The 27,584-nt window shown below is 41.0% G+C and overlaps 1 protein-coding gene across 5 annotated transcripts in view; it reads left to right on the top strand.

Moving 5' to 3' along the window:
• Positions 1-12,191, top strand: part of EFCAB11 (EF-hand calcium binding domain 11) — a 55,782-nt gene extending 43,591 nt beyond the window's left edge. The window contains exon 7 of one of the 5 annotated variants that reach the window (XR_009760755.1): positions 7,133-7,212. Coding sequence is in view for 4 of the 5 variants with exons in the window: in XM_061611942.1 (XP_061467926.1) it covers positions 7,133-7,232 (100 nt within the window). In the remaining variant the exon portion in view is untranslated. Of the gene's footprint in view, positions 1-7,132; positions 7,451-9,266 lie in introns of those variants that run through there. The other 4 variants (XM_061611940.1, XM_061611942.1, XM_061611937.1 and 1 more) reach the window with 4 other exon arrangements.
• Positions 12,192-27,584: the final 15,393 nt, after the last annotated feature.

Genomic DNA, 27,584 nt, shown 5'->3' with positions numbered 1-27,584 from the left:
AAACTGAAATTGGTACAAAGAGCTGCAGCCAGAATGTTGACTGGGGCGGGTTATAGAGATCATACAACCTCTATGCTGTATCAGCTCCATTGGTTGCCCATTTGTTTCCGGGCACAATTCAAGGTGCTGGTTTTGAACTATAAAGCCCTATACGGCTTAGGTCCAGGCTATCTGTCGGAGCGCTTCTCCCTCTATGAACCAGTCCGGACTCTAAGATCCTCCAGTGAGATCCTTCTTCTCACTCCTCCTTTTTCGCAAGTCTTTCTTACAGAGACACAGAATAGGGCTTTTTCGATCGTTGCCCCTAATCTGTGGAACTCTCTTCCTAGCAAGGTTCGGTTGGCCCCATCATTATCGGCCTTTCGTGCACAGGTGAAGACTGCTCTATTCAGACTGGCTTTTAACTATAGTAGTTAGTTTTTAACTTACTTTGTATCTAACTCACTTAAATTGTTTAAATTGAATATAGTGATGTTTTTTAACTGTTTCTGTTTTATTGTAAGCCGCCCTGAGTTCCTTCGAAAATAGGGCGGGGTATAAATGTTTAAAATAAATAAATAAATAAATTTTATGAGACAAAATACCTCCACTCCACTCTTGGCTCCACATTCATCTCAGGGAGCTACTGGGTATGCATATGGGAGCCAGGTCATTCATTCCAAGGCTTTGAGAAGAAGAAGTTGCTGGCTGCCTCTGGGGGAGGTGCAGAAGGCCCTCACTTTGGAGTGAATGGTCTGGCTGTGATGCTACAGTGCAACACAGCAGCACCCTGGTGACAGGAGAAGACTACACTGGCTCATATGGATGGCTCTACATCTCAGTAGGCTTGTGCTGTATGCTTTTTCATTGTGGGGAGCCCATCAGGAGTATGAAAAGCTTTTTTTTAAAAAATGAAGCAGCACTGCAGAGAAGACACTGAACATCATTCTTTTCAAGTATCTACTTACACAATACAGTGAGATTTAAAATATTCCAACTGGAGAGGTTCCTTAGCACAGAAGGGTGGAGGGAGAGAGAACTTAACCAGCTTGAGGAGACTTTAATTATCTAATTTAATAAGAGGATAATTTATGTTCTGCAGTGAGTTAAGTTGTGATACCAATTACTTCTACAGTTCCAGTAAAAGATCAGCCTTAGGTACTGAATGCCACAAAATACACACTTTCATTTTTTCCCCTCTATGGAAAGTTAACGAATAATGTACTCTGAAGAGTGCAGTTATTCTAAACTACAAATTTGTATAGTTTATTTACTGAATTAAAAAGGTAAGTATTTCATCTAGTAAAAATGTGTGTTAAAATGAAGCTGTTGCTTTCATTATGACTATTCAGTTGTACCATGCATTCAGGATGTGCTCCTAGAAGGCAAAAGTGCTCATGCATGTTTGGTCAGCAGTAGCAATGGTTGGAGCAAAGTGCTTACCTTCTGCTGGGGATGAATCCCCCTTCGTGTGGGGAAATACTGCTGCCCACTGTTTCCCCACTATCACCTTGTGATTGCTCTTTGTATGTGACAGGTAGCCCAAGATGTATAGCCCCATGCTGCATGTTCTGAGTTATGATCTCAGTGTATGGGGTTTTTATAATGATAGTAGTTTCTGTGACTGGGTGCTGAATTACACCCTATCCTATGCTCTGTTATAGCAACATGAGCAAAGTAGTTTTTTATGTGGTGGCTGCCCTTAAAATATGATGCAGTTGGCAGGAAAATACGTGCATTAGGTTCAGGGCTGATGCAGGTTGCACTGTGGATGGGAACACAGCCATGGATTGAAGGGGTATAGGATTCAGCATAAAAGTGCTCCTCATGTGCCCCCTGTGTGCCACCCATACCTCTTCCACATTTTAGTCATTCCTCTGGTGTATCTTCAGCAGCAGATCAGCTCTGCCAGAACAGTGTTCCACCTGTGTATCTGTCATTGCAATGGCATCTTTTGCATTCTGCCAGCATAGCAGGGCTTCCATCATATCCTATAGCCCTTCAGCTGGTGGAACTTCAGTATAGTTTTGCACCCTAAAATGCTTTCTCATGGTTAACTTGATGATGAATAAAAGATGCCTGACCTCGGTCAGATGAACACATTGCAAACAATGTGTAGTCAAGATGAACATCTTTTGTTCTGATAGTTTCGCACGCTATACTATATTGTGTAGCGCACTAAAATCAAAAAGAAATTGCTTTCACTTGCTTTCTATAATAGTAGCTGTATTGGTCTCTGGTATTAAAATCAAATCCTCTACATACTTATTTGAGAGTGGCCCCAAAAGCTTCCTGCATATAATTGAGACTTCAAATCTGAGGTAACCATGGTGAATAGGGTTATCCATTTCTGGACTATTTATTTGTGGTGGTTGCTATGTGCCTTCAGGTCGATTACAACTTATGGTGACCCTATGAATCAGCGACCTCCAATAGCATCTGTTATAAACCACCCTGTTCAGATCTTGTAAGTTCAGGTCTGTTTTGTTTGGTCTTCCTCTTTTTCAACTCCCTTCTGTTTTTTCCAGCATTATTGGCTTTTTGAGGGAATCAGGTCTTCTCATGTTGTGTCCAAAGTATGATAACCTCAGTTTCATCATTCTAGCTTCTAGTGACAGTTCTGGTTTAATTTGTTCTAACACCCAATTATTGGTCTTTTCTGGGGTCCATGGTATCTGCAAAGCTCTCCTCCAACACCACACTTCAAATGAGTTGATCTTTCTCTTATCCATTTCTTTCACTGTCCAACTTTCACTTCCATACATAGTGATCGAGAATACCATGGTCTGAATGATCTTCACTTTGGTGTTCAGTGATACATCTTTGCATTTGAGGACCTTTTCTAGTTCTCTCATAGCTGCCCTCCCCAGTCCTAGCCTTCTTCTGATTTCTTGACTATTGTCTCCATTTTGGTTAATGACTGTGCCAAGGTATTGGCAATCCTTGACAAGTTCAGTGTCCTCATTGTCATCTTTAAAGTTACATAAATCTTCTGTTGTCATTACTTTAGTCTTTTTGACATTCAGCTGTAGTCCTGCTTTTGTGCTTTCCTCTGTAACGTTCATCAGCATTCATTTCAGATCATTACCGGTTTCTGCTAGTAGCATGGTATCGTCTGCATATCTTAATATTTCTCCCTCCAATTTTCACACCTCTTCCAATTTGGCCCAATCCCTCTTTCCATATGATATGTTCTGTGTATAGATTAAACAAATTGGGTGATAAAATACACCCCTGACTCACACCTTTTCCGATTGGGAACCATTCGGTTTCTCCATACTCTGTCCTTACAGTAGTCTCTTGTACAGAGTATAGGTTGCGCATCAGGACAATCAAATGCTGTGGCACCCCCATTGCTTTTAAAGCATTCCATAGTTTTTCATGACCTACACAAAGGCTTTGCTGTAATCTATAAAGCACAGGATGATTTCCTTCTGAAATTCCTTGGTATGTTCCATTATCCAATGTATGTTTGTGATATGATCTCTAGTACCTCTTCCCTTTCTAAACCCAGGCTGGACATCTGGCATTTCTCGCTCCATATGTGGTAAGAGCCTTTGTTGTAGAATCTTGAGCATTACTTTACTTTCATGGGATATTAAGGCAATAGTTGGATAATTACTGAATTCCCTGGGATCCCCTTTCTTTGGAATTGGGATATATATTGAACACTTCCAGTCTGTGGACCATTGTTAATTTTTCCATATTTGTTGACAAACCTTTGTCAAACTTTGGACAGATTCAGTCTCAGTAACTTGTAGCAACTCTATTGGTATGTCATCTGTTCCTGGTGATTTGTTTCTTCCAAGTATTTTAAGAGCAGCTTTCACCTCACATTCTAAAATTTCTGGTTCTACATTATACGGTTCCTCCATGAATGAATCTGTCATCCTGGCATCTCTTTTATAGAGTTCTTCAGTGTATTGCTTCCATCTTCCTTTTATTTCATTTCGGTCAGTCAGCGTGTTCCCCTGTTGATGATTCAACATCCCTACTCTTGGTTTAGATTTCCCTTTAATTTCTCTAACCTTTTGGAACAGTGCTCTGGTTCTACCCTTTTTGTTGTCCTCTTCTATTTCTATACAGTAACTATTGTAATAGTTCTCTTTGTCCCTACGTACTAGTCGAGGTATTGTAGCATTTAGGGTTCTGACTGTGTTTCTATCTCCTCTTGCTCTTGCTTTCCTTCTCTCTTTAACCATTTTAAGAGTTTCTTCCGTCATCCATTGAGGTCTTTCTCTCTTTTTAACTAGAGGTATTGTTCTTTTGCATTCTTCCCTGATCATGTCTCTGACTCCATTCCATAATTCTTCTGGTTCTCTGTCAACTAAGCTGAAAGCCTCAAACCTGTTCCTTATTTGATCCTTATATGCTTCTGGGATGTTATTTAAATTGTATTTTGGCATTATTATTGTTTTGTTGTTGTTCTTTAGCTTTACTCTGGTTTTCGATACAACCAGTTCATGATCTGTTCCTGGTCTTGTTTTCGCAGAAAGTATGGAACTTCTCCATTTTCTACTACCAATTATATAATCAATTTGATTCCTATATTGACCATTTGGTGATGTCCACGTGCACAGTCGTCTTTTCGGTTGTTCAAAAAATGTGTTTGCAAGAAACAAATTATTGGCTTCACAGAATTCAATAAGTCTTTCTCCTGCTTCATTTCTGTCTCCTAGGCCCCATTTCCCCACAATTCCTAGTTCTTCTCTATTCCCTTCTTTTGCACTCCAATCCCCCATGATTATCAGCACATCTTGTTTTGGTGTGTGATCAATTTCTTCCTGTACTTCTGCGTAAAATCTCTCCAATTCCTCTTCTTCTGCGTTTGCCATTGGAGCATAGACTTGGATGATGGTTATGTTAATAGGTTTCCCGTTTAATCTCATTGATAACACTCACTCAGACCTTGCATTGTAGCTCCTTTTGGTTTTGCTACATCACTTCTCACTATTAAAGCAACCCCATTTCTTCTTAATTTCTCATTTCCTGCATAAAATATTTTGTAGTTGCCCGATTGAAAATGTCCCATTCCCATCCATTTTAGTTCACTCACAGCAAGTATTGTAATGTTGATGCATTCTATTTCTTGCTTGACAATTTCTAACTTTCCCTGGTTCATGCTTCTCACATTCCATGTTCCTATTGTGTGCATCGTACAACTCCAGACTCTCCTTTTGCATCTGTGCGCATCAGCCTCTGGGCTTCCTTTCGGCTTTGACCCAGCTGCGCCGTTAGTCACAGCGCTACTCGTACTTGTCCTTTGTTCTTCCCCAGTAGCTCGGTGAATGCCTTCTGACCTGGAGGTCTCATCTTCCAGCACTATCTCATGTTGCATTTTGGATACTCTGTTCATAGGGTTTTTGTGGTAAGAGATATTCAGAGGTGGTTTACCATTGCCTTCCTCTGAGTTAAGTAGTTAAAATTGGCTTGTCTTTACCACTCTTCTGAAGCACATTATTACAACCCCATATCCATTATTGTCTTTTCTTTTGGATTCTAGTGCTCCAATATGGATTGAAAACACCATGTTTTTAATTTTCAGAAGAATAAGAGTGCTTTGACCATCCTTTGACCATGTTTTTTAATTATAATAGAGTTTTTGAAGCACATTAATATTCTGTGTTAAGTGAGCTTGTGAAGTGAGCTCAATTCAGTTCCACATATTTGGAGAAAATGTCAGAGGCATGATCAGGCTCCACAGTAGGAGCTAAAAACCTATTACCAATGAAATATGAAAACTATCCAAAAAAACTGTTTTAAAGGCTTGTCATTCTTATTACTCTGAAATGTTTGTAGAGAAAATGTCTGGGCTTTTCATTAGAATGCTTTTATTCAGGTAAAGAACAAACATTCTCTTTAGTATTATCCTGGAGAATTATCCTGATAATTTAAAATAGTCTTTTCAATTAGACACAGTAGTAGCCTCCTTTGGGAATGTTACTAAGTAGTATCTCCTGAATGGCCAATTTTGACCCATGGACTGAAAACTGATGAAGGAACTAGAGGCTGGCTTTTATTCACAAAGGCCAGTTTGCTGCGCCTTATGATGAACAAGTAAGAAGCCCCGTGAGAGGAAGAGACTGACAGCAACATTGCTTTCCCCCTCATGTGATACCATGGCATGCCAAAATAGGTGGAACATTGGAATGGAATCGTGTGTAATTATGCAGCCCTGCTAACCTGCTTCCAGCTTCATTTGCAGGGATGGCTAATTTGTGGTCCTGCATATGTTGCTAGCCTACAGCTCCCATCATTCCCATTCATAGGCCATGCTGGCTGAAGTTGAGGGAGTTAGAATCTAACAACATATGGAGGGGTGCAGGTTGTCCACCCACCTCTGTTTTATACACGTCTGTCTCCACAGCAGTTAAATAGTTTAGTAAGGAGCAGGTATATTAAATTTATGTTGAGTGGTGTAACATAATTGTCTGATCCTATTTCAATGCATCATCTTTAATTTCTGCCAGGGCTCCATTCTGTGTGTTTTTAGAGCCAGACTGAATGCTTCATTAGAGTTTAAGAATTTAGCTTGATTAATCAAAGCTGCTTCTGTAGACTACCTAAATCTTCTGTTTCAGTTGTCCAACTATTTCTCAAGAAATTTTAGACTTATACAAAATTAGCTATTTATAATGAACTGTATATAAAAAGTTGTAAGACCAGATTGCACATTCATTACACGGCCATTGGCAAATATATATAACATAGTGTACTCTTAGTAATAGTAGATTCATTGTTATAAACTCATATTTTATTTATTCATTCATTTATTAGATTTATATCCCACCCTTCCTCCTAATAGGAGCCCAGGGCAGCAAGCAAAAGCACTACAAACACTCTAAAACATCATAAAAACAGACTTTAAAATATATTAAAACAAAACATCCTTTAAAATATATTAAAACAAAACATCTTTAAAAACATTTTTAAAAAGCTTTAAAAACATATTTTAAAAAAAGCTTTAAAAACACATTAAAAAGCAGTTCCAACATTATATGGCATGAGCAGATGTTGCTGCCTTTGCCAAATGAATATCTACCATTTGTATAATCAGAGATGTTTAATAAGAAAGTATAGTATAACTAGAATTCTATGTATACGTTCTCTTAATTAAGTGCTGGTTCTAAGTTTCAATGCTTTTCTTTTATAGGGAGGTTGATCAGGATTCTGATGGCCATATTAGCTTCAAAGACTTTCAATCAGCAATGAACTATGGACAGGATAATGTGTCAGGACTTCCTCTCACCTGAACTGTGTGTGTTCTCATGAAAACAGCCAAATAAAAACTCCACACCTAAAGCTATCTAAAATCTAGAAAGCATTTTCCTTCAGATTTTTAAAAAAAGAGAATTAATATGCATGAATTAATATCATGGAAATAATGCTTTTTGAATCCTCCATGGAATGTATTGTGCCTTTAAACATATATTCTGATTTTCCCAATAAATTGCTTTGTCTTATACTTTATGTTTTGCTGGTTTTCTTCTTCACGAATAAATAAATAATATTATATTTGACCTTCATCTGTAATGTTTATGTTAATATTTTGTAATGCTTTGTTGGATGCTTTAATTTAGGTAGTAAACTGCTTTGAGATTTTTTAAAAAATATATAAATATGATTTAAATACATATATGAGCAAAACCATACAGCAGATACAGCCTAATCAGCCTGCATTGAAGTGGAAAGGGGAAGCTTCTTATACCTTCAGCAAATGTATGTTTATAGAATAACCGCATGTGACTAGAGAAACAGGTCTGTGCAATTATCTGTCCATGTTTGAATAAATGTATATACTAGTCCATACTAGTCTTACTCAGAGTAGAGCCACTGAAGTTAATAGACATGACTAACTTACATCAATGGGGCTATTCTGAGTAGGACAGTTGAATACAATACTCTAGATCAGGGTTTAGCAGTTAAATGTACTTGTGTGCCCCTTTCCTCTTGAGGAGTGTTTTAGGGTGCAATCCTATGCACACTTACATAGGAGTTCCCATTGAAAAAAGAGTGTCTTGCTTCCAAATATATGTTTAGGATTGCACTGCTAGACTCATACATAAACCTGGATAGTGGATTAAAGAGACTACATCTCCCAAGGAGATCTCTAGAGCTTCACAATGGATTTAAATCTGTGTTTCCAACATCCAACTTCACTAGTTCTCATGATCCTCTACCCCATTACATTGATGTGAAATCCTACAGAATAAGGGTTTCTGGATGATTTGACCCTTATTAAATGTAACATTTCTAACTCCAGCACAATTTGAGTTCCTTCTTTTGAAGCCCAAGCTCATCCTCAGCGCTGGCATGACATCAGCTACTGGTAGTATTGTGTTTATGGTTGATTCTTGTATCTGCCATAGCGCAAAGACTCCATGAGTGGGTAGATGCACACCAAAGTAGTGTAACCTTCTTCACAGCTTTGCTGAAATTAAGGGAACAGTTAGTTGGATGAACCAAACTGCCGTTGATCAGCCTTCACTAACCTGGTGCCTTGGCAATGGCAATGGCCTAAAGCAATATTGGTGCCCTCCAGATTTTTTTGGAGTAAAACTCCTATACTGGCTGAGGCTGATGGGAGTTGTACTCCCAAACATCTGGAGGGCACCAATATTGCTTTAGGCCATTGCCCAGCTGAAGAGAATGCTTCAGGCTGGCCTCCCAGACAGAACTGAACACCATTATTCACTGGTTCTTCAATCAGGTTCTAATACAGTAGGGCCCCACTCATACTGCGGGTTACGCTCCAGATCCCCTCTGAAAAGCGAAACCTGCTGAAAAGCGAACCTCCATCAATAAAATGGTGCCCAATGCCTGTAAAATCCTGTAAAAGTGGAACAAGCGCTGTATGAGTAGGTCCTTACTCTAATTGAAAACCGCCATATTAGCAGAACACCGAAAAATGGACCTCCGAATAGCAGGGCCCTACTGTAGTTGTTTTGTTGTCTGACATTCTGAAATTATATTAAGGAAAAAAGAACCTCTTTTTATTTACTTTAAATTGTTCAAACCACATAAAGCATTGGAGGAAAAATATGTATCCTTAGTCGTTCATAGATAAGCTTGGACACATACCCGGGTGTCCCAATAGGCCATTGTTCCCAAGTACATACCTATTACATGTTTTGAGATGTAACATGCGGGCAGAAAAAAAACATGCTCCCACCAGTGAACATGCCTGCAGCTGGAGGGAACAAGTCGGCTCATCACTTAGAGATTTTGGGAGAAGAATATCATTGTTTGCAGTAACTGTTTTCTATGTAATATTGTTGTCTTGACAGACAGTTCAAGCAAAACTTCTGTAGTCGTAAATGGGATGTGAAGTTTGACACCGAATGAAGATATCCAGTGAAGAAGGAGGACATTAAAGATTCAGAACTTGTCAGAAAGCCTCCATAGTTAAACAGGAATTGCTATGGCATTTCACTGCTGTACTTCAGAGCAGCTCAGATTCCTGAAGATTATTGTTACCTCCAGATTTGAATGATATCATTTCTCATTGAAACGGCAATCTGCCATCTCTCACTTGAGTGACTTGTTCATACTGTTTCTTTTGGCTTCAGATGGGGGCCTTCAAACTGTAGTTATATGCTACCACTGCTAAATATTTTCAATTTTCAGCACATGTAAAAGCTCTGTTTTCAATACCAATAACAGGAAATCCCGGGGGGAGGGGGAACCTGTGAAAGAGTGGTTTTGCTTCCTGTTGAAGCCCCACAAGAAGCATAGCAGATCCATCAGAACAGTAAACACTACATCCTGACACTTGAAAGCCAGAACTTGGGGAATGTCTCCTTTTCAACTGACTTTTGAGGTAAGGCTGGCTCTTAAGTGTAAGAACTAATGCAACCTGACTAGGAACTATCTTTTTGGAAGATCTGAACAGGGGTTGAAAAGAGACAATGAAAGATGTAAGACCACATCTGATACTCGGCTGTGGGGATCTCTTCTCTCCTTCAGTTTTCCTTTCCTTAAGCAAATATTTTCATGTTAGAAGTTTCAAGACTCATGTTGTCCTGTCAGGAAGTTTATTTTAGAAGTCTGCTTATACAGTATATAAAAATCTTGATTAAAAATTCTCATACATACACATTGCTGAATGTGATGGTGGTGATTATACCATCTCTCATTAAGATAATAATACCAAAGCAGCATACAATTAAACATTCAATATAATACAACAATTAAATAACAAATATGTTGAGATGTTTTATTTGTTATACATATAGCCTACTCCAGGGGTTGCCAAAGTTTTGGGCCCCAGGAGCACATTTGCAAACTAGAGAAACTCATGACCGCTACTCGCCGAGAAGTGACTATTGTGAAGGCAACTGCTGGGTGTAAAGTGGTCGTGTGTGTGTGTCCTGGTTATAGTGCTTCTGATGGAATCTTCCATGCAGTTCTCAACTCTCAAAAGATCTACATGAATCTCTTGTTTACAGGCTAATCATTCTGCTGCTCCATCACTCCAGTGCAGAAACAGTCAATGAAACCTTTTTTTAAAAAAGCAGAAAACCAGAAGTGCTACACAGCATATGTACAACTCTCCCTCTCCTTTCCTAGTTTTCTCATCCTTAAAAGGGAGGAGGGAGGAAGCCCACGTGGTCCAATAAATAGATAGCAGGACTTGGATTTGGGTGGCCCAGATTCAAGTCATGCCTATGATAGATTCATTATATAGGCTTGGCTAAGGGTGCGATCCAACTTGCATTTACACCAGGCTGAAGGGAGTTGGATGCAGTGGATCTCCAGCTGAGCCGGCTGGGTCCCGGCTCAGCCAGGCTATGCTGGCATAAGTCCGTCAGCCTGGCTGAGCCAGGGCTCAGCTGGGCTAGCCTGGCTCAGCCAGAACCCAGCCAACTTAGCTAAGACTGGTGCAAGTGGAGCCGGCGTAAGCCATGTAAGGCCCCCAAAAGAGCGTGTTGGGGAAGGGCCCGAGCGGGAGAGGCTGAGAGAACTTAGGCCACATCCAACTCATGTTCAGAGTGCTCCTGCAGGGCCCAATCCAGGCAAAAGTTACACTGGGAAAAGGTCAGTCTAAGAAAATAATTGCAATAGAAGTCAATGGAGAGGGCTTACTCCCCAGTAGAGGTCATTGAGAGAACAGGCTTTTACTTTCTAGTCCCAGTGTGCAGCTCCCGGCTAAGCCGGCATTCAGCCAACCCAGCAGCTTCTGAATAGCAACTGGATGCAGCCGAATGTTATGCTGGCTTCTCTTTCACCAGCACAACTTACACCAGCGTCCCCTGAGTTGAAGTGCTCTGTTGAGCCTCAGTGGCCTGTTTATACAATAGTATTAATAATGACCTCACAGGTTGACTCTATGAATAAGCTGAATAAAGGCCCTTAACGTTATTGTGTTCAATAGTAGAACACATACTTTTGCATACAGAAGGTCCTAGGTTCAATCCCCGGCATATCCAGGCAAGGCTGGGAGAGAGCCCTATCTGAAACCCAGGGGCTGCTGCCACTCAGTGTAGACCCAGGCATTTGACAGCTCAGGGAGACTGTTCTTGGCAACCTGAAGATCACTGGATGAAATAATGTTTTTAAATGTAATTATTTTTAGAATGTTTTACAACTGTTTTTCTACTGCTTTTTAATTGTTTTGTTGATGTGTTTGCTGCCCTGAGCACCTTCAGGAGGAAGGGCGGGATATAAATTCAGTAAATAAATAATATTAATAAATAGACAATACTAAGCTAAACCTACCAATGATCCGATGTTCCTAAGTGTGTGCCTGAAAAATACAGCAGCGACTAGAAACGCATGACTTATTTGCAGAGTTTTATTTTAGGCAAATTAACTTGCTAGCACAAATGTAATTGGGCTTATTTTTAAAATCCTCTTGATGATGCTTTGGTTTTCCTTGTGGGATTGCAGATAGAAAACTAGCATCTGGTGTTTGAGGCTGCTGGGGATTTGCACCATATTATGTGTAATAGCGCCACTGTAAATAAACAAAATGAATAATTAAATGACTATTAAGGTGGCCTGAGTGATAATATTTTTAAAACATTCTCTACAGTGGAACTGATACTGCGTTTTGTACTATGGGGATGCATGCTGGGTTGGATTTGCAAAGGGGTCATCCTTTATGGACATGAGGCAAGATGAATGCTCATGCAGAAAATCTAAAATGTAAATTAATCAGTGTATTCAGGCTTCTGTCTAAGTGACTACCATTTTTATCTTAAAAAAATAAAGTGCCTCCCCATGGAATATCCATCTGTGTGTGATATACATAGGTAAAGATACTGATCACATTTGTATACCACCCTTCTTGGAAGGAACTCCAGAGCGGCTTCTGTGGTTTTTCCCATTGAATCCTCACAACAACCCTGTGAGGTAAGTTTGGCTCAAGGCCTCCCAGATGACTTTGTGATGGAGAAAGGTTTTGAACCCAGATCTCCTTGACTCATGCACAACTGTCTAACACCTACACCACAAAATGCTTGTAGGTTGCTTCAGATAGAATTCAGGAAACCAACATTTCTAAAAATCAAAGGTCTAGGATTCAAGCCAACCTGGAAGCAACACACTTTGACCAGATATGAAATGGACTGCCTTCAAGTCAATCCCGACTTATGGCAACCCTGTGAATAGAGTTTTCATGGTAAGCGGTATTCAGAGGTGGTTTTACCATTGCATTCCTCTGAGGCCGAGAGGCAATGACCGGCCCAAGGTCACCGAGTGAGCTTCATGGCTGTGTGGGGATTCAAACTGTGGTCTCCCAGGTTGCAGTCCAACACTCTAACCACTACACCACACTGGCTCTCACTGACCAGATACAGAATGAACAATTTACTCGGTGATATAAAGGCACTCAGTACATGCCCAGAAGCACTGTGTTGTTATTAGACTCTGGAACAACCCTTCCCCATGCCCTACTTAACTAAGGCTGCAGTTGTATGCTCACTCACCAAGTCCCATTGAAGTCAGTGGGGCTTTCTTCTGAGCAGGATTGCACTGTAAGTCTAAGTACTACATTCTTTCCCTTGTTTACCCCTGCCACTATTTTCCTTTGTTTCCCATGTTGTCTACTACTAATTGTAAGTGGCATATTTAGTGTTCTACTAGCATAGTGAGGCTTCTTCCAAATACCATCATTCACCTGGGGAAAGTATTGCATCCTAAAAACACATCACAAAATATGCAAGACTTTTATTCATCTCAGTTGTAAAAGAATGAGTTTAGGACTGCTTCCAAAATTTCACTCTAAACTGCAGGTGGTTTTTTTTAAAAAATGATGATGATGAAATATTCAGAAGGGGGGAAAGCAACTTGTAGATTTCCCCTCATTTATTATTCAAAATGTTAAAATCCTCTAACTTTAAAGTCAGGCTTTCTACCTCCTGTAATTTGTTCCTTCTGTTCTGTAAAAGGACCATCAGTCTTTAGAATATTCTACTATACGAAGTGCAACTTGCTCACTGTCAATATGTTAGCAAGGACAAAGGATTTTTAGAGCAGGTTTCTGTTCAGATCTGTTAACTTGCATGTTATGCTTCCAAAGTTGCATGCTCTGGTTCAGTATTATAATGAATCAGATTCTTAGGGGAATAATCATAATGCTAATTTGAATTGATTCTTTGGAGATTTGGGCTTAGAAATATGCCATGAAATCGGTCGATTAGCATGCAAAAATAGAACTGAATGTTATTCTTGTATTTCTCAATGAACATGAACCCTGTGGAAGATTTTTTGAGATGCGGCACCTAAAGGACAAGAGAGTAACATTCACAACAAAAGTTAATTTAAGGCTTAATTTTCCTAGATCTCAGACTTGTAACCTAGTCTTCTAACTGCCTTAGCTAGACAAAACTCTAGCAGGCAATTTCTTAGAAGAGTTTTGGGACACATCCTTTGACCTGAAATCCTGCCTCCTAATTTCCACCATGTAGGGAGCTAAGCCTGTCACTGGTTATTCAATGTTGAGGAAAAGTCATTCTGCACACACTTAGGTAGGAGGCTGTCCCTCGCATACTGCTATAGATATGCATTCCGTAGGTGCCCATATGTAGTTACAGTGATTCTGTATGCCAGGCAGAGCTGTACTGCTATACTACCTGTCAGCTGTGATCCCATTATGGAAGGTTGTTGCCAGACAAAGAGTATATGTGAAGCAGGGGTAGCCAATGTGGTGCCCTGCAGATGATATTGGACTCCAAGTCCAATCAGCCTCACTGAGCTTGGCCAATGGTCGGGGATGATGGGAGTTGTAGTCCAGCAACAGGTGGAGGGCACCACATTGGCTGGCCCTGGTGTATAGAGTAGCAACAAGCTAGCCTACTTTCTTGTTGCTGAAATGTCTGAAGTTAGTGGGGCGGTGCCCTAATGGCCCAGTCTCCACTGCCCAGGACATATCATCTGGCATATAAAGCCCTGTCCTCCAACAGCGGAGAATGGCCAGGGGGCTTAGGAAGAACAGCAAGTGGGATGCTACTGCTGCTATCCCCTAGCATTAGCCTCCTGAGACAGTTGCCTCATTTTGCCTAATGGTAGAGCTGGCCCCGGAAGATATCTTGTTCAAGGCCGCCAAAAGCTTGGAACTAGCACTGCCCTCATGGACCTCTACATGTGACTGTGTTTGATCTGTGGCATGGTGCTAGTCTATTTGAAATAACTCACATGTTAGCCCAAATTCCACAGGAACAATTATTAGCATATTCAGGACAACCAATTCTTGTTCGACTTATGAAAATGCCCATTCAAAAAGCAGCTGATTCCTTGGAAGAACTCTGGATATGGAATTTTGCTTCCAGCATATCTGTATCCTTTCAGAAGACAGCTTCCCACTTCTCAATGTATACATTTGTTGGCATACTTAGACAAGTCGTTCTTTTTGCTTGATTAATTCTTTCTTTTTCTTTATCTGCACATAGGATGCATTCACAACTTTGGAATTTCCCAGAAACAATAGTGAGGAGGCTTGATGGTTCAGTTTCCCATCACATAAATTATGGAAGGGAAACGCATTAATCCTTTAAGTCAGTGCATTCCAAACCTAACAGTAATGGAAGCTGATATAAAATAGAAAGTTGGGTGGAGCTCCAGTTTGACATTATGACAGTTTACTTTTTACAATGCTTTAGAAAATGCTTCTGCTTCTCATGAAAGAAATGTGTGTCCAGTTTGTTGTTGTTTCCTCCCATGTTAGCTGAACTTAGTTTTAAATAATGGCTGCTTCCCAGCATATGTCTACAACAAAAATATCTATTTTTCCCAATGTTATAAAATATATTTGTTTTCATGGAGGATGAGGCTACTAGCCACAATGACTATATTCTTCATCCACTGTCAGAGGCTATATGTGTCTGGATACCAGTTGCTGGGAATTACAGGTGGGGAGAGTCTTTTGGCTCTCAGTTTTTCTCCCTCTCGCATAACATTAGATCTCAGGAACATCCAATGAAGCTGAAAGTTGGAACATTCAGGACAGACAAAAAAAAGGACTTATGCACACAGCGTATAGCATAGCAATAGCATAGCATAGTATAGGAGAGCCAGTGTGATGTAATGGTCAAGGTATTGGACTATGATGTGGGAGACCAGGGTTTGAATCTCCACTCATCCATGAAGCTCACTGGGTGACCTTGGGCCAGTCACAGTCTCTGAGCCTACTACCTATTGTGGAAACCGAACTGCAGTGGAATGGAAGCAGTGAGGATTGTGACAAACACAGGACGGGAAGGAAACTGCTGCTTCCTTACATCCCCAAACTGCTCTTACCATCAGGAAATTTCTCCTAATGTTCAACTGAAATCTACCCTCCTGTAACGTATGCCCATGAGATCTAATCCTGTCTTCTGCAGCAGTTTAGAACAAGAGTTGAATTAAAAAAGAAAGTATGTGTATTTAGCACATTTGTATCCTCCTACTCCTGCAGTGATCTAAAGGTAACATATAGTGGGGAATTCTACTTTATCCTCATAACAACCTGTCAAGGCAAATTAGGCGCAGAGAGAGAGAGAGAGAGAGATTTGCCCAACACCCTCCAGTGAACCTCTTGGCTGAGCAAGGATTTTGGTCCAAATCCAGCACTCTTTTTAACATTATCTAATTATTAACATTATGAACAGAAGGCTCCACGTATCCCAATATTAAGTGTGCATCCCCTAAGTATACACAGTGAGGCAGGACTGGGCCAAGAAGTCTGACAGGCAGTATCTGTCAGAGTTGTAAACAAATCTCTGACAAAGCCCTTTCTTGCTTGTCATTTGTGCGGATCTTTTGTATACTTTTGACCAGCTTTCATGTGCACCTGCTACCTGTGTTCCCGCAGAGTTTTATTGGCACATGTTGAAAACAGCGGCTCACACAGTCAAGTGCATAAAACAGGCAACTGTCATTTCGCTTCTTTGCCTCTGTTGCTGTGCTCTTGTTTTGGAGCCACTGTGGGAAGGCAGTGTATCACTCAGCATGTTTTAATCTGCAGGAAAAGGTTGCCTACAGAAAGCTTTTTGAAAAGTGCATGGAGTTCTGCTTAAGTCAGAAAAGGAAATGTGAATATCACTGAATCTACTGGGGCCTAGCCTAGTTCTTAGATGGGGTGTGTGTGTCTAAAAGTCTTTGTTTAGAAAAAAGATCTCTGAAAAAGTAGTGACTAAGGAATGGTGGTACACACAAATAATCTTGATCCTCCCCTATCTGGCACACCTTATATGTGCAAATGGATCCCATATAGCAGCCTTCCCCAGCCTGATTTTGGACTACAACTCCCATTGGCTCCAGCCAGTACAGCTGTGTTGGGTGAGTCTGATGGAAGTTATAGTGTAAAACATCTGGACAGCCCTAGGTTTATGTAGGCTGCTTTAGGACATCACAATCTTCCCACTCTCACCTCTTGTTTATTTAGCTTTATATCCAGCTTTAAAAGCATCCAAAGCAGCTGACAGCAAGAAATGCAATTAAAAACCACCAACAGTCAATGAGAGCCGGTGTGGTGTGGTGGTTAGAGTGTTGGACTGAGACCTGGAAGACCAGGGTTCATATCCTCACTCAGCCAGGAAGCTCACTGGGTGACCTTGGGCCAGTCATTGTCTCAGCCGAACCTACCTCACAGGGATGTTGTGAGGATAAAATCAGAAGGGGGAGAACTATGTTTGTATGCGACCTTGAGCTTCTTGGAGGAAAGGTGGGATATAAGCATAATTATAAATAGTAAATAACCCTTACCTATATCTGACATTGTGTGCACAATCCATTATGGGGAATGGGAGGTCTGTATGTAGTATCTGTATCTCCAACTAGCAGTCGCCCTCCACTAGGTTGTGTTATGTCAAGCTGCAATCATGGCAACACTTTTTCCAGCTGCCTTGTTCCTGGAAATTGCTGCCAGCTATGCCCACGATGATCACCCAGTTCACACTGCTTTTAATAATCAGGATAGGGAACCAGTGTTGTGTAGCAGTTAGGCTGTCAGACTTCGGTTTGGGGAGACATGGGTTCAGACCCCATGAAGCTTATTGGGTGACCTTAAGCCAGTCCCCGAGCCTCAGCCAAATTAGCCTCACAGGGTTGTTGTGAGGATAAATTGTGTGCCACCCTGAGCTCCTGCTGGGAGGAAGGGCGGGATATAAATCAAATAATAAATAAATAAATAAATAATGGGGGGGGAGGAAAGAGAGAGGGGAGGGCTATGTACACTGCCTTGAGCTCCTTTGAGGAAAGGCAGGATATAAATATGGCACAGAAATAAATAAAATACATAAATAGGGGAGCCAAATGGAAAAGTTGCATAAATCTCTCCCCGCAGAGGGCATGTCTAGCATCTTCATTGTATAACTTTCATTGTATGCTGAAGACGCCGTCCTGGGCTCCAACTGGGAGAAAGGGTGGGATGGAAGTTGCCCTGGCCTTTGACAGTTAAAGTATTTTGTTTTGTGAGACCCACCTCTTTTGCTGGATTTATACTGCTCTGTTCCATTTAGAATAGCTTTATGTATTTTTATAATTGTTGACCATTTTTGTCTGTTGTTATTATTGTATATTCCTATAGCTGTAACCCACCCTGGATCCTTATGGGAAGGGCAAGAAAGAAATCTTATAAATAAAGTAATTAAATCAATAAAATAAAAAGAGAATAGGGCTCCTACACCTTCAGTAGCAGCAATTTCAGCAAGCATTTCACCTGCTGAAATTCCCTCTTCTACACAGCTATTAATAGTGCAGGAGACCTGTACACTTTTTTATCTGGCCATCCTAGTCTAGAGGATGTGTGATCGGAATATTTATTTTACTCCTTTTTTAAAAAATGTATCTAAGTGGTACACAATAAAGCAATCACAAAATGCAATACATATCATGAAGTAAAAGGTAATTAAAAACAACCAGCCCATTAAAAGCAAACAATCCCCCAGAATTCAAAAATAAAAACAAAACACAGAATTGAAAAAGCAAAAGCAGCACAGGAATTATTTTTCCAATGAAATAATATGTCTTTACAAGCTACCTCAGGTGAGCTGATAATGTAGACTGCTGGGCCTCCAGTTTTATAGGTTTGCTACCACAGGGAAAAAAAGAAGTTACAGGTACCTTCCAGATAGTTCTCCTTACAGGCTAGGGACTCACAACAAAGGCTCCTTGGATGACACAGTGAAGGAGGCTCCATGGAAGAAGGTGTTCCAGACATCATAGAAGATATCTGTCTCAACCCCAAACTGCCCAAAATGTATCCTGTTCATCTCCAATGAGAGGCTGGTTTGCTAATCTTGAAGGAGATTAAACATCAGATACAAATAGTTGTACATACAAACGTCATGGTCCATGCCCATAGTAGATAAAAACTCTTTGTATGAAGTGGCACCCTTTTGTATCTCCTTGATGTATTTTAATTGAGTTTTTCCATATCTGTGTGGATATACTGTACACATGTGCCCACAAATCACAGGCAAACAAAACTTTCAGAATTTTTTTTAAAAAATCTTTAAATTGTTTACTGTTACTGAATATAAAGTTGTACATGAACTTGTATCTAGAGCAAAACGTATTGCCCACAATTCAATAGAATATTTATGTGACGTGCTTTCGCACATTGATCTCAATGGGCTTAACTGTGTGTGATGGAAGACTGGGCCATTATGGGAATCAGCTCTAAAATGTCTGTCTGAGTAAAAAGTAAGGGCTCCTCCAGATGTCCTTTTTACTGAGCTTTCATCCTGATTTGTTTGCACAATACTTACATAGAGGTTGGATCATATCCTGTATTTATTGAGTATTTGTCCTGATTTGCTTGCACAGCAGTTGTACGACAATGAGCATCCATCCTACATTCATCCTGATTTGCTTGCAGGGTCTTTATACATCTTCCTTTTAGTCGTTTGTTCATACCACACATTTCAATCCATTTTCCCTTTTCAAATGGCTAAAAGTCCAATTGTTTTAAAAGTGGATTTGTTGTGCTAGAGCAACAGAACACTTTAATCTACTTTAATTGGGCAAACCTAAATTTACAGTATGTGCTTGGACCTTTAAGTAATTAATTATCAAATCAAACTGGGAACAATACATGGGACAACACTTAATGAACATAGGAAACTCTGCTGCCTTGTATTCACTTAGACCATTGCTTGATCTAGCTCACTATGGTCCATTGATTGGTAGTGGCTCTCTAGGTTTTCAGACAGGGGTTCTTGTGAGCCCTACCTGGAGATCGAAGCTGGGGCTTTTTGCACGCAAAACACATGATCTACCATACCATGTTTAAGTTGGCCGTTCAAAAATTTGCCCTGAATCGGAGTTATAAACTGAAGCCCAGACATTTTCAATGAAAATGAAGTCCTGTATTGCAGTAGATCCTCCTCTGTTATCCAGATTTCAATTATATATAAACTTCATGATTGGATATTTTGGCTGCTATCACTGTGTGATAAAACAGATGGCACAGTACTCAGATTTTGGCCTTTTCTTTTTGTGATTTAATTTTCAATCAACATGAAACAGAATATTGTCCCTTCAGACAAAGTGTGGTTATAGAGCAATATATTATGGGAGAGGTAATTTACTAACCCATTGCCCCCTGGCTTATATACCCATGGGCTTGCAATGTTTAGCACATCAACACTGGGAAGGCTCTGCTTTTTCAGTCAGCTGTAGAACAAATCCCTAACACTTTTAACTTTACAACCAGCTTCTCTCTTATGATAGAGTTATGCTCCTTCCTTTTCTATTTGCCAAAGCATACATGAGTGTCACTGCTGGGTTCTATCGAGGAGATTGTTTTGGCTAAAATGTGACAATCACAGATGGTACCACAAGCTGTAAGCACCCCCTCCCTTTTATTCTGAACAATAAACACAGGGTCTCCCAAAGGTGTGTTCAAGAAAGAATATGTGATTCAGCTGACATTATATCAACAGTAACATCATGCCTTGAGGGGGATCACTTTTGTTTCATCTTCTTCAGCCACCTCCAAGTGAGTTAAAACTCCAGCCCAGGCTTTCTCTGCAACATATTGTTTCAGACTTCCTACTGAGTGCTAGCAACTTCCAGGCATGCGTTATATAGCCTGTTCCTCTTGAGCACTGAAGACTGAGAGTATTTTTTTTAAAAAATATCTGCTTGTTTACAGCAGCCATTCCCAATCTGGTGTCCTCCAGAAATTGTGCGCTATCATCTCTAACTAGGGTTGCTAACTCTTTTTTTCAGACCCAACTGAAAACAAACTGCATTGTCCAAGTCCCTAAGCAAACGTTTTAGTGATTTTGGTGCCAAACTTTTTCTGCTATGCTATTTTTGGGGGGGGCAACTTCAGAATCAGGCAATATTCTTGGAAGCATTTTGTTTATACATTCTTGGCTTGTGTAACTTAAATGCTGGGAAATACTGTGGTAAACCTGTCCTACTGCAGGTATTGTCATCAGATTTTCTTGGGATGAGTCTCTTTCGGTAAAAAAGATGAGATTTGTGACATTCTTTCCTGATGTTTCTCTAATTCCTTGTGTTTTATGGTTTCACATGGCTTCTCACTGCTTTTCTTCCCTCATACTTAACTGAAGAAACTTGATGGCATAGAATGCATTCTGCTGTAACTGTATTGACTTTGTGAAGCCAATTTTTGAATGCATCTTCCTTAAGAATTGTTTAATTGTTGTAAACTGCCCAGAGAGCTTCAGCTATGAGGCGGTATATAAATGCAATAAACAAACAAACAAATAAAATCTTCCTTTCAACATTCATCATTAAAACTACACAGACACCTTTTTTTTTTACTGTGCCACTGTCTGAATATTTTTCACCACCACCACTGTCTGTCATGATTTGAATGTTTTTATTTAAGTTTAAGAAAGAAAAAAATCATATGACTGACCAGTATAGTGCAGAGAAGCCTTCTGCTGGCTCAGCAGGCAGCTGTAACATGCTTAGCTATAGAGAAGGAACTGTTCTTGAATACTCAGCTCCTCTCTGTCACACCTGGCTGCCTCTGCATCTCTACCAACCTCCTAATTCCATTTTGCAACATTTACTCAGGACTAGTTTCCATGGTTTTCCCCACTAATGGCTATTAACACCCTCCCCCTTTGTATCTCCTTCACCATCCCGCTTAGGCCTTTTGAGATGACAGGCTAGTGTGAGACCACAGTGGTGGTTTGCCACATCTTCAGTATTGGCCTCAAGAGGTCCTTGGAGATTAAGGTCAATTCCTTGACTTCATTCTACACCTAGAGGGGGTAGGCAACCCTATCCCCAACCATAAGCTGCAGGTTGGAGCTGATGGGAGCTGTAGTACAACAGCATTTGGAGGATAATGGGTTGAGGAAGGCTGGGTTACAATAAACAGGTACAGCTGGTAGGGAACAAATAAGCACCCACACAATTGGTGCTTGCCTGAAAAAGGCTAGATTGGCATCTTGTGGTTGTTGGAGACTGGAAGCCACTTTACCTCAGTATTAGGTGCAGAAAAATTATATACATTTGTATGTACTAACTAGACCTAAAGCAGTAACAGTCTCCCAAATACAGCAGCAAATGTTGCAGCATTTTGCTAGTCATCTCTGAAAATTCAATCTGGGTTTGAGCTGCAAGCCAGGTTTGGTTTTAATTCAGGCTGGATAGAAACACAGGAAGGTGCCTTATCCTGAATCAGACCATTGGTCCATCTAGCTCAGTACTGCCTGCACTGACTGACAGTAGCTCTCCAGGGTTTCAGACAGGAGTCTCTCCCAGTCCTACCTGGAGGTGCCAAGTATTGAATCTGGGACCTTCTGCAAGCAAAGGAGATGCTCTGCAACTGAGATATGGCCCTTCCAGGGAGACAGTTCTGAAACTGAACTTTAGTCAAATTCAAACCCATCTCTCTCATCCATCTGAAATAAACAACAATCAAGGTTGGCTTTCAACTCAAACTGCAATAGGTTTCTGCCATATTCCTAGCTGGCCTGTGGAAAGTATGTTTTTAAAATGTACTATATTTCATATTAGAGAGCCAATGTGGTGTAGAGGTTAAGGTGTTGGACTAGGACCTGGGAGACCAGGGTTTGAATCCCCACACAGCCATGAAGCTCACTGGGTGACCTTGGGCCAGTCACTGCCTCTTAGCCTCAGAGGGAGGCAATGGTAAACCCCCTCTGAATACCACTTACCATGAAAACCCTCTTCATAGGGTTGCCATAAGTCGAAATTGACTTGAAGGCAGTCCATATTTCATATTTTGGGAGATATCCAACTAATTGACTTGAAGGCAGTCCATATTTCATATTATGAGAGATATCCAACTAAGTCATACTCACAGTAGACCCATTAAAATTAGTGGGACTGCTTGTAAGTATGACTAATGTTGGCTATTACCCTATGGTATCCCCCCCATATAGCATCTATTTTAATTAATATAACAATCTGTTTCATTGTACTGTAGGGTAGGGTAAAACAGGAGGCCAATTAGGCACAAAAATCTCATGGGAAACTTCATTGACTTTCAGGACTGGTAAGCACAGTTTGTTTGTTTTTACAGATGCCTGAAGGCAAGTACACCCAAGGTGGCCGTCCACTATCTCCTTGTCTTAATATAAAATGCTGAAAGCCTTCCAAGTGGAGATGCAATTTACCCCATATGATCATAGCATCATAGAAGAGTAGAGTTGGAAGGGGTGTATAAGGCCATCAAGTCCAACCCGCTGCTCAATGCAGGACTTAAAGCATACCTGACAGGTGGCTTTCCAGCTGCTTCTTGAATGCCTCCAGTGTTGGAGAGCCCACCCCCTCCCTAGGTAATTAGTTCCATTGTTGTACTGCTCTAACAGGAAGTTTTTCCTAATGCTCAGCTGAAATCTGGCTTCCTGTAACTTGAGCCCATTATTCCATGTCCTGCATTCTGGAATGATTAAGAAGAGATCCAGGCCCTCCTCTGTGTGTCAGCCTTTCAAGTACTTGAAGAATACTATCATATCTCCCCTCAGTCTTCTCTTCTCAAGGCTAAACATGCCCAGTTCTTTCAGTCTCTCCTCATAGGACTTTATTTCTAGTCATCCTTGTTGCCCTCCTCGGAACCTGTTCCAGTTTGTCTGAATCCTTCTTAAAATCCAGAACTGGACGCAGTACTCAAGATGAGGCCCAACCAATGCCAAATAGAAGGGAACAAGTACTTCACTTTATTTGGAAACTATACCAGTCTCTATAACAACAAGGAGTGAAGAGAAGTAGTAGTAGTAGTAGTAGTAGTAGTAGTAGTAGTAGTAGTAGTAGTAGTAGTAGTAGTAGTAGTAGTGGCAGACACCCTACTGTGTGGGATTGAAACCCAATGACACAGCCTGGCTGCTCTTGCCTGTCGCTGTGGTTAGCCAATGAGTTATATCAGAATTGTGATTGATAAGTGAGTTGTTTAGACACCAGGTGATAGAACTCTGTCAGGTCCCAAAGATCTGCTGTTTTGCCTTCCCATTTAGTGCACTTTTCCTGCTTCTGCTCTTTTTTCTGGTCCTTGGAATTTCCTTCCTCTTTCCCTAGCAATCAGGATACATATTTCCTGTGGTGGCTTCACCAGAGATCAGGTAGTGCCTAGGAATTATTTTCTGCAAATACTACCACACAATAAGTGTGGGTGAATGTTAAAGAACCCCCTTCCTCCCAAAAGGCAAATGTGAAAACTTTACAATAAGGCTTAGCATGTTCTCTGCTTTGCAGGAACTAAAGACCAGGGACACATTAAGAATTTCCTGTACAGTTAACTTACAGTACAAAGGTATACATGGCTACTCAGAAGTAAGTCTCTTTGTGTTTAATGATGCTTACTTCCAGTTAAGTGGGTACAGGATGGCAGCATCGGATTTGGTTTAGGGTTGGCATTGGGGAAAATAGGGTTCTTGTACCTTTAACAGCTGTATAGCAATCAGATATCCAACAGATCAAGCCTTTTCTAGTATGGAAATACAATTATGGTACAAGCTTCCATTTTGTATTATGCCATTTTTCAACTGGTGCCCCCAGCACTCTCTCAAAATTTAAAATGTGCCCTCTGGTCAAAAAAAGGTTGGTGACCTCTGGGTTAGAAATGAAATAGCCTCTGAACATAAGAACATAAGAAGAGCCTGCTGGATCAGGCCAGTGGCCCATCTAGTCCAGCATCCTGTTCTCACAGTGGCCAACAAGGTGCCTGGGGGAAGCCCATAAGCAGGACCCGAGTGCAAGAACACTCTCCCCACCTGAGGCTTCCGGCAACTAGTTTTCAGAAGCATGCTGCCTCTGACTAGGGTGGCACAGCACAGCCATCATGGCTAGTAGCCATTGATAGCCCTGTCCTCCATGAATTTGTCTAATCTTCTTTTAAAGCCATCCAAGCTGGTGGCCATTACTGCATCTTGTGGGAGCAAATTCCACAGTTTAACTATGCGCTGAGTAAAGAAGTACTTCCTTTTGTCTGTCCTGAATCTTCCAACATTCAGCTTCTTTGAATGTCCACGAGTTCTAGTATTATGAGAGAGGGAGAAGAACTTTTCTCTATCCACTCTCTCAATGCCATGCATAATTTTATACACTTCTATCATGTCTCCTCTGACCCGCCTTTTCTCTAAACTAAAAAGCCCCAAATGCTGCAACCTTTCCTCGTAAGGGAGTCGCTCCATCCCCTTGATCATTCTGGTTGCCCTCTTCTGAACCTTTTCCAACTCTATAATATCCTTTTTGAGATGAGGCGACCAGAACTGTACACAGTATTCCAAATGCGGCCTCACCATGGATTTATACAACGGCATTATGATATTGGCTGTTTTATTTTCAATACCTTTCCTAATTATCCCTAGCATGGAATTTGCCTTTTCCACAGCTGCCGCACACTGGGTCGACATTTTCATCGTGCTGTCCACTACAACCCCGAGGTCTCTCTCCTGGTCAGTCACCGCCAGTTCAGACCCCATGAGCGTATATGTGAAATTCAGATTTTTTGCTCCAATATGCATAATTTTACACTTGTTTATATTGAATTGCATTTGCCATTTTTCCACCCATTCACTCAGTTTGGAGAGGTCTTTTTGGAGCTCTTCGCAATCCCTTTTTGTTTTAACAACCCTGAACAATTTAGTGTCGTCAGCAAACTTGGCCACTTCACTGCTCACTCCTAATTCTAGGTCATTAATGAACAAGTTGAAAAGTACAGGTCCCAATACCGATCCTTGAGGGACTCCACTTTCTACAGCCCTCCATTGGGAGAACTGTCTGTTTATTCCTACTCTCTGCTTTCTGCTTCTTAACCAATTCCTTATCCACAAGAGGACCTCTCCTCTTATCCCATGACTGCTAAGCTTCCTCAGAAGTCTTGTAGGCCATGCAGAAGACCAACTGTGTAGTTTTACAGAAAGACAGTGTGGAAATGACACTTACAGGGTTAAACTACATTCAGGACTGCCAAGGTCGGCACAACAGATGTGGCTAGCAAGGGCAGAGGAGTGTATATATTCCTGGAGAAACCGAAAGTTAAGTGTGGGGGATGTTTAGCAGTAGTCAGGAGAAGCTGGAGTGTGTGTTTAATGCTTGTTTAATTAAGTCAGTAAAGACTCTTAAAATCTTCAAACGTCTGTGTCTATCAATTCAACTGATTACCTGGGACAGGTCGGTACCGGGTACAACCGGGTGCTGGGCGTGCTACATTTCACAGGACTACAGGGGTTATGGGCCCAGCCTGCCCAGTATATCCAGTAAGCCTGATCAGTGTAACCAGTAAAGTGGAAAGAAGAGAGCCTGGGTCGAGGGCTAACAAACCAGAAGCAAGGAAGCCAGAAGTGTGAGAACACGGCCAAAAGTGAGCAGAAGTGTGTTGCTCAAAGATGGCTATTTCACTGACAGCCAGAATGCCGCTGGAACGGCTCACTGAAAAGAATTATTCCAGTTGGAGACTCTGAATGCAAGCTTTTCTGACGAAGGAAGACCTTTGGGAGGTGATTGATGCGGCCCCACCGTTAGCTCTGCAGCAAGCTTGGATACGCAGAGATGAAAAGGCAAGGGCATATATCATATTGGCGTTATCTGACTCTCAGTTATTGCATGTGAAAGATCAGCCAACAGCGAAGGGCATGTGGACGGCTTTAAATGAAATTTATGTCAGGCAAACTGCCAGCAGTAGAATTTATTTGGCGCGAAAGTTATATCACATGAGACTGACTGAGAATGTCACAATGTCTGAGCATTTGCTGGAATTCAAAAGACTGTTTGCTGAACTACAGGAGAGAAACGTGGAATACTCACAGTTACAAAGGGTTTATATCATCCTGTCATCGTTAGATGAAACCTGGGATTCTCTTGTCACATCGATGGAAGCCATTTCGGTCACAGGATTATCAGAGGATTACGTTGGCGGAAAACTTATTCAGGAATGGGAAAGAAGAAGAGAAATTGAAGTAAAAGAAAAGACAGAGCAAAGAGGAAGTAAGAAGACGTACTTCAAAGGTGCATCAAATGGACTGAAAGCGTGTTACTATTGTGGGTCTACAGCACATCTAAAGAGAGACTGTGCAGCCAAGCGAAGAGAACGAGGCTGGAAGCCTTCAAGCGTTAAGTTGGTGAGTGCTGAGACTAAGAAAGAGACAAGCTGTGGCAAAAGAGACTATGATGAATGGGTTTTAGATTCGGGAGCAACCCACACCATGATTAGGGACATGAACTTGTTTCACACTTCGCAACCCGTGAAAGAAGTCGTTGTTCTAGCTGATGGATCGAAAAGGGAGATTTTGGGTCGAGGTACCATGAAGTTAAGTATGTTGAATACGATCATGACTGATGTGTTATTTGTGCCTCAGTTGGAGTGTAACATTCTATCTGTTAAGAAATTGATAGACATGGGTTACATTGTTACATTTGAAACAGGGAAATGTACTAGGTTTCCAGAACGCAAGTTATAGGGTATGGTTACCAAGTCTGAAACATGTGATACTTAGCAGAAGCATAAAGCTGCAAGGTTGAATGGTTCACCAAATGCACCCACAATACAGGACGTAGAACAGGAGGTAAAAGCGGCAGAAGAAGAACACCCAGATAGCTCAGATGGAAGGCAAACAGGGGAAACTCTACAATTGAGGCGTTCTGACAGAATAAATTTGGGTAAACCTCCGGACAGATTTAGAATTGGCATAGTCAAAGGCCAGGATCCAAACATACGTACAGAAATGGATGAT

The sequence above is a fragment of the Rhineura floridana genome, chromosome 2 (genome assembly GCF_030035675.1).
Source record: "Rhineura floridana isolate rRhiFlo1 chromosome 2, rRhiFlo1.hap2, whole genome shotgun sequence".
NCBI lineage: Eukaryota > Metazoa > Chordata > Lepidosauria > Squamata > Rhineuridae > Rhineura > Rhineura floridana.
This window is presented reverse-complemented; position numbering and strand designations above follow the sequence as displayed.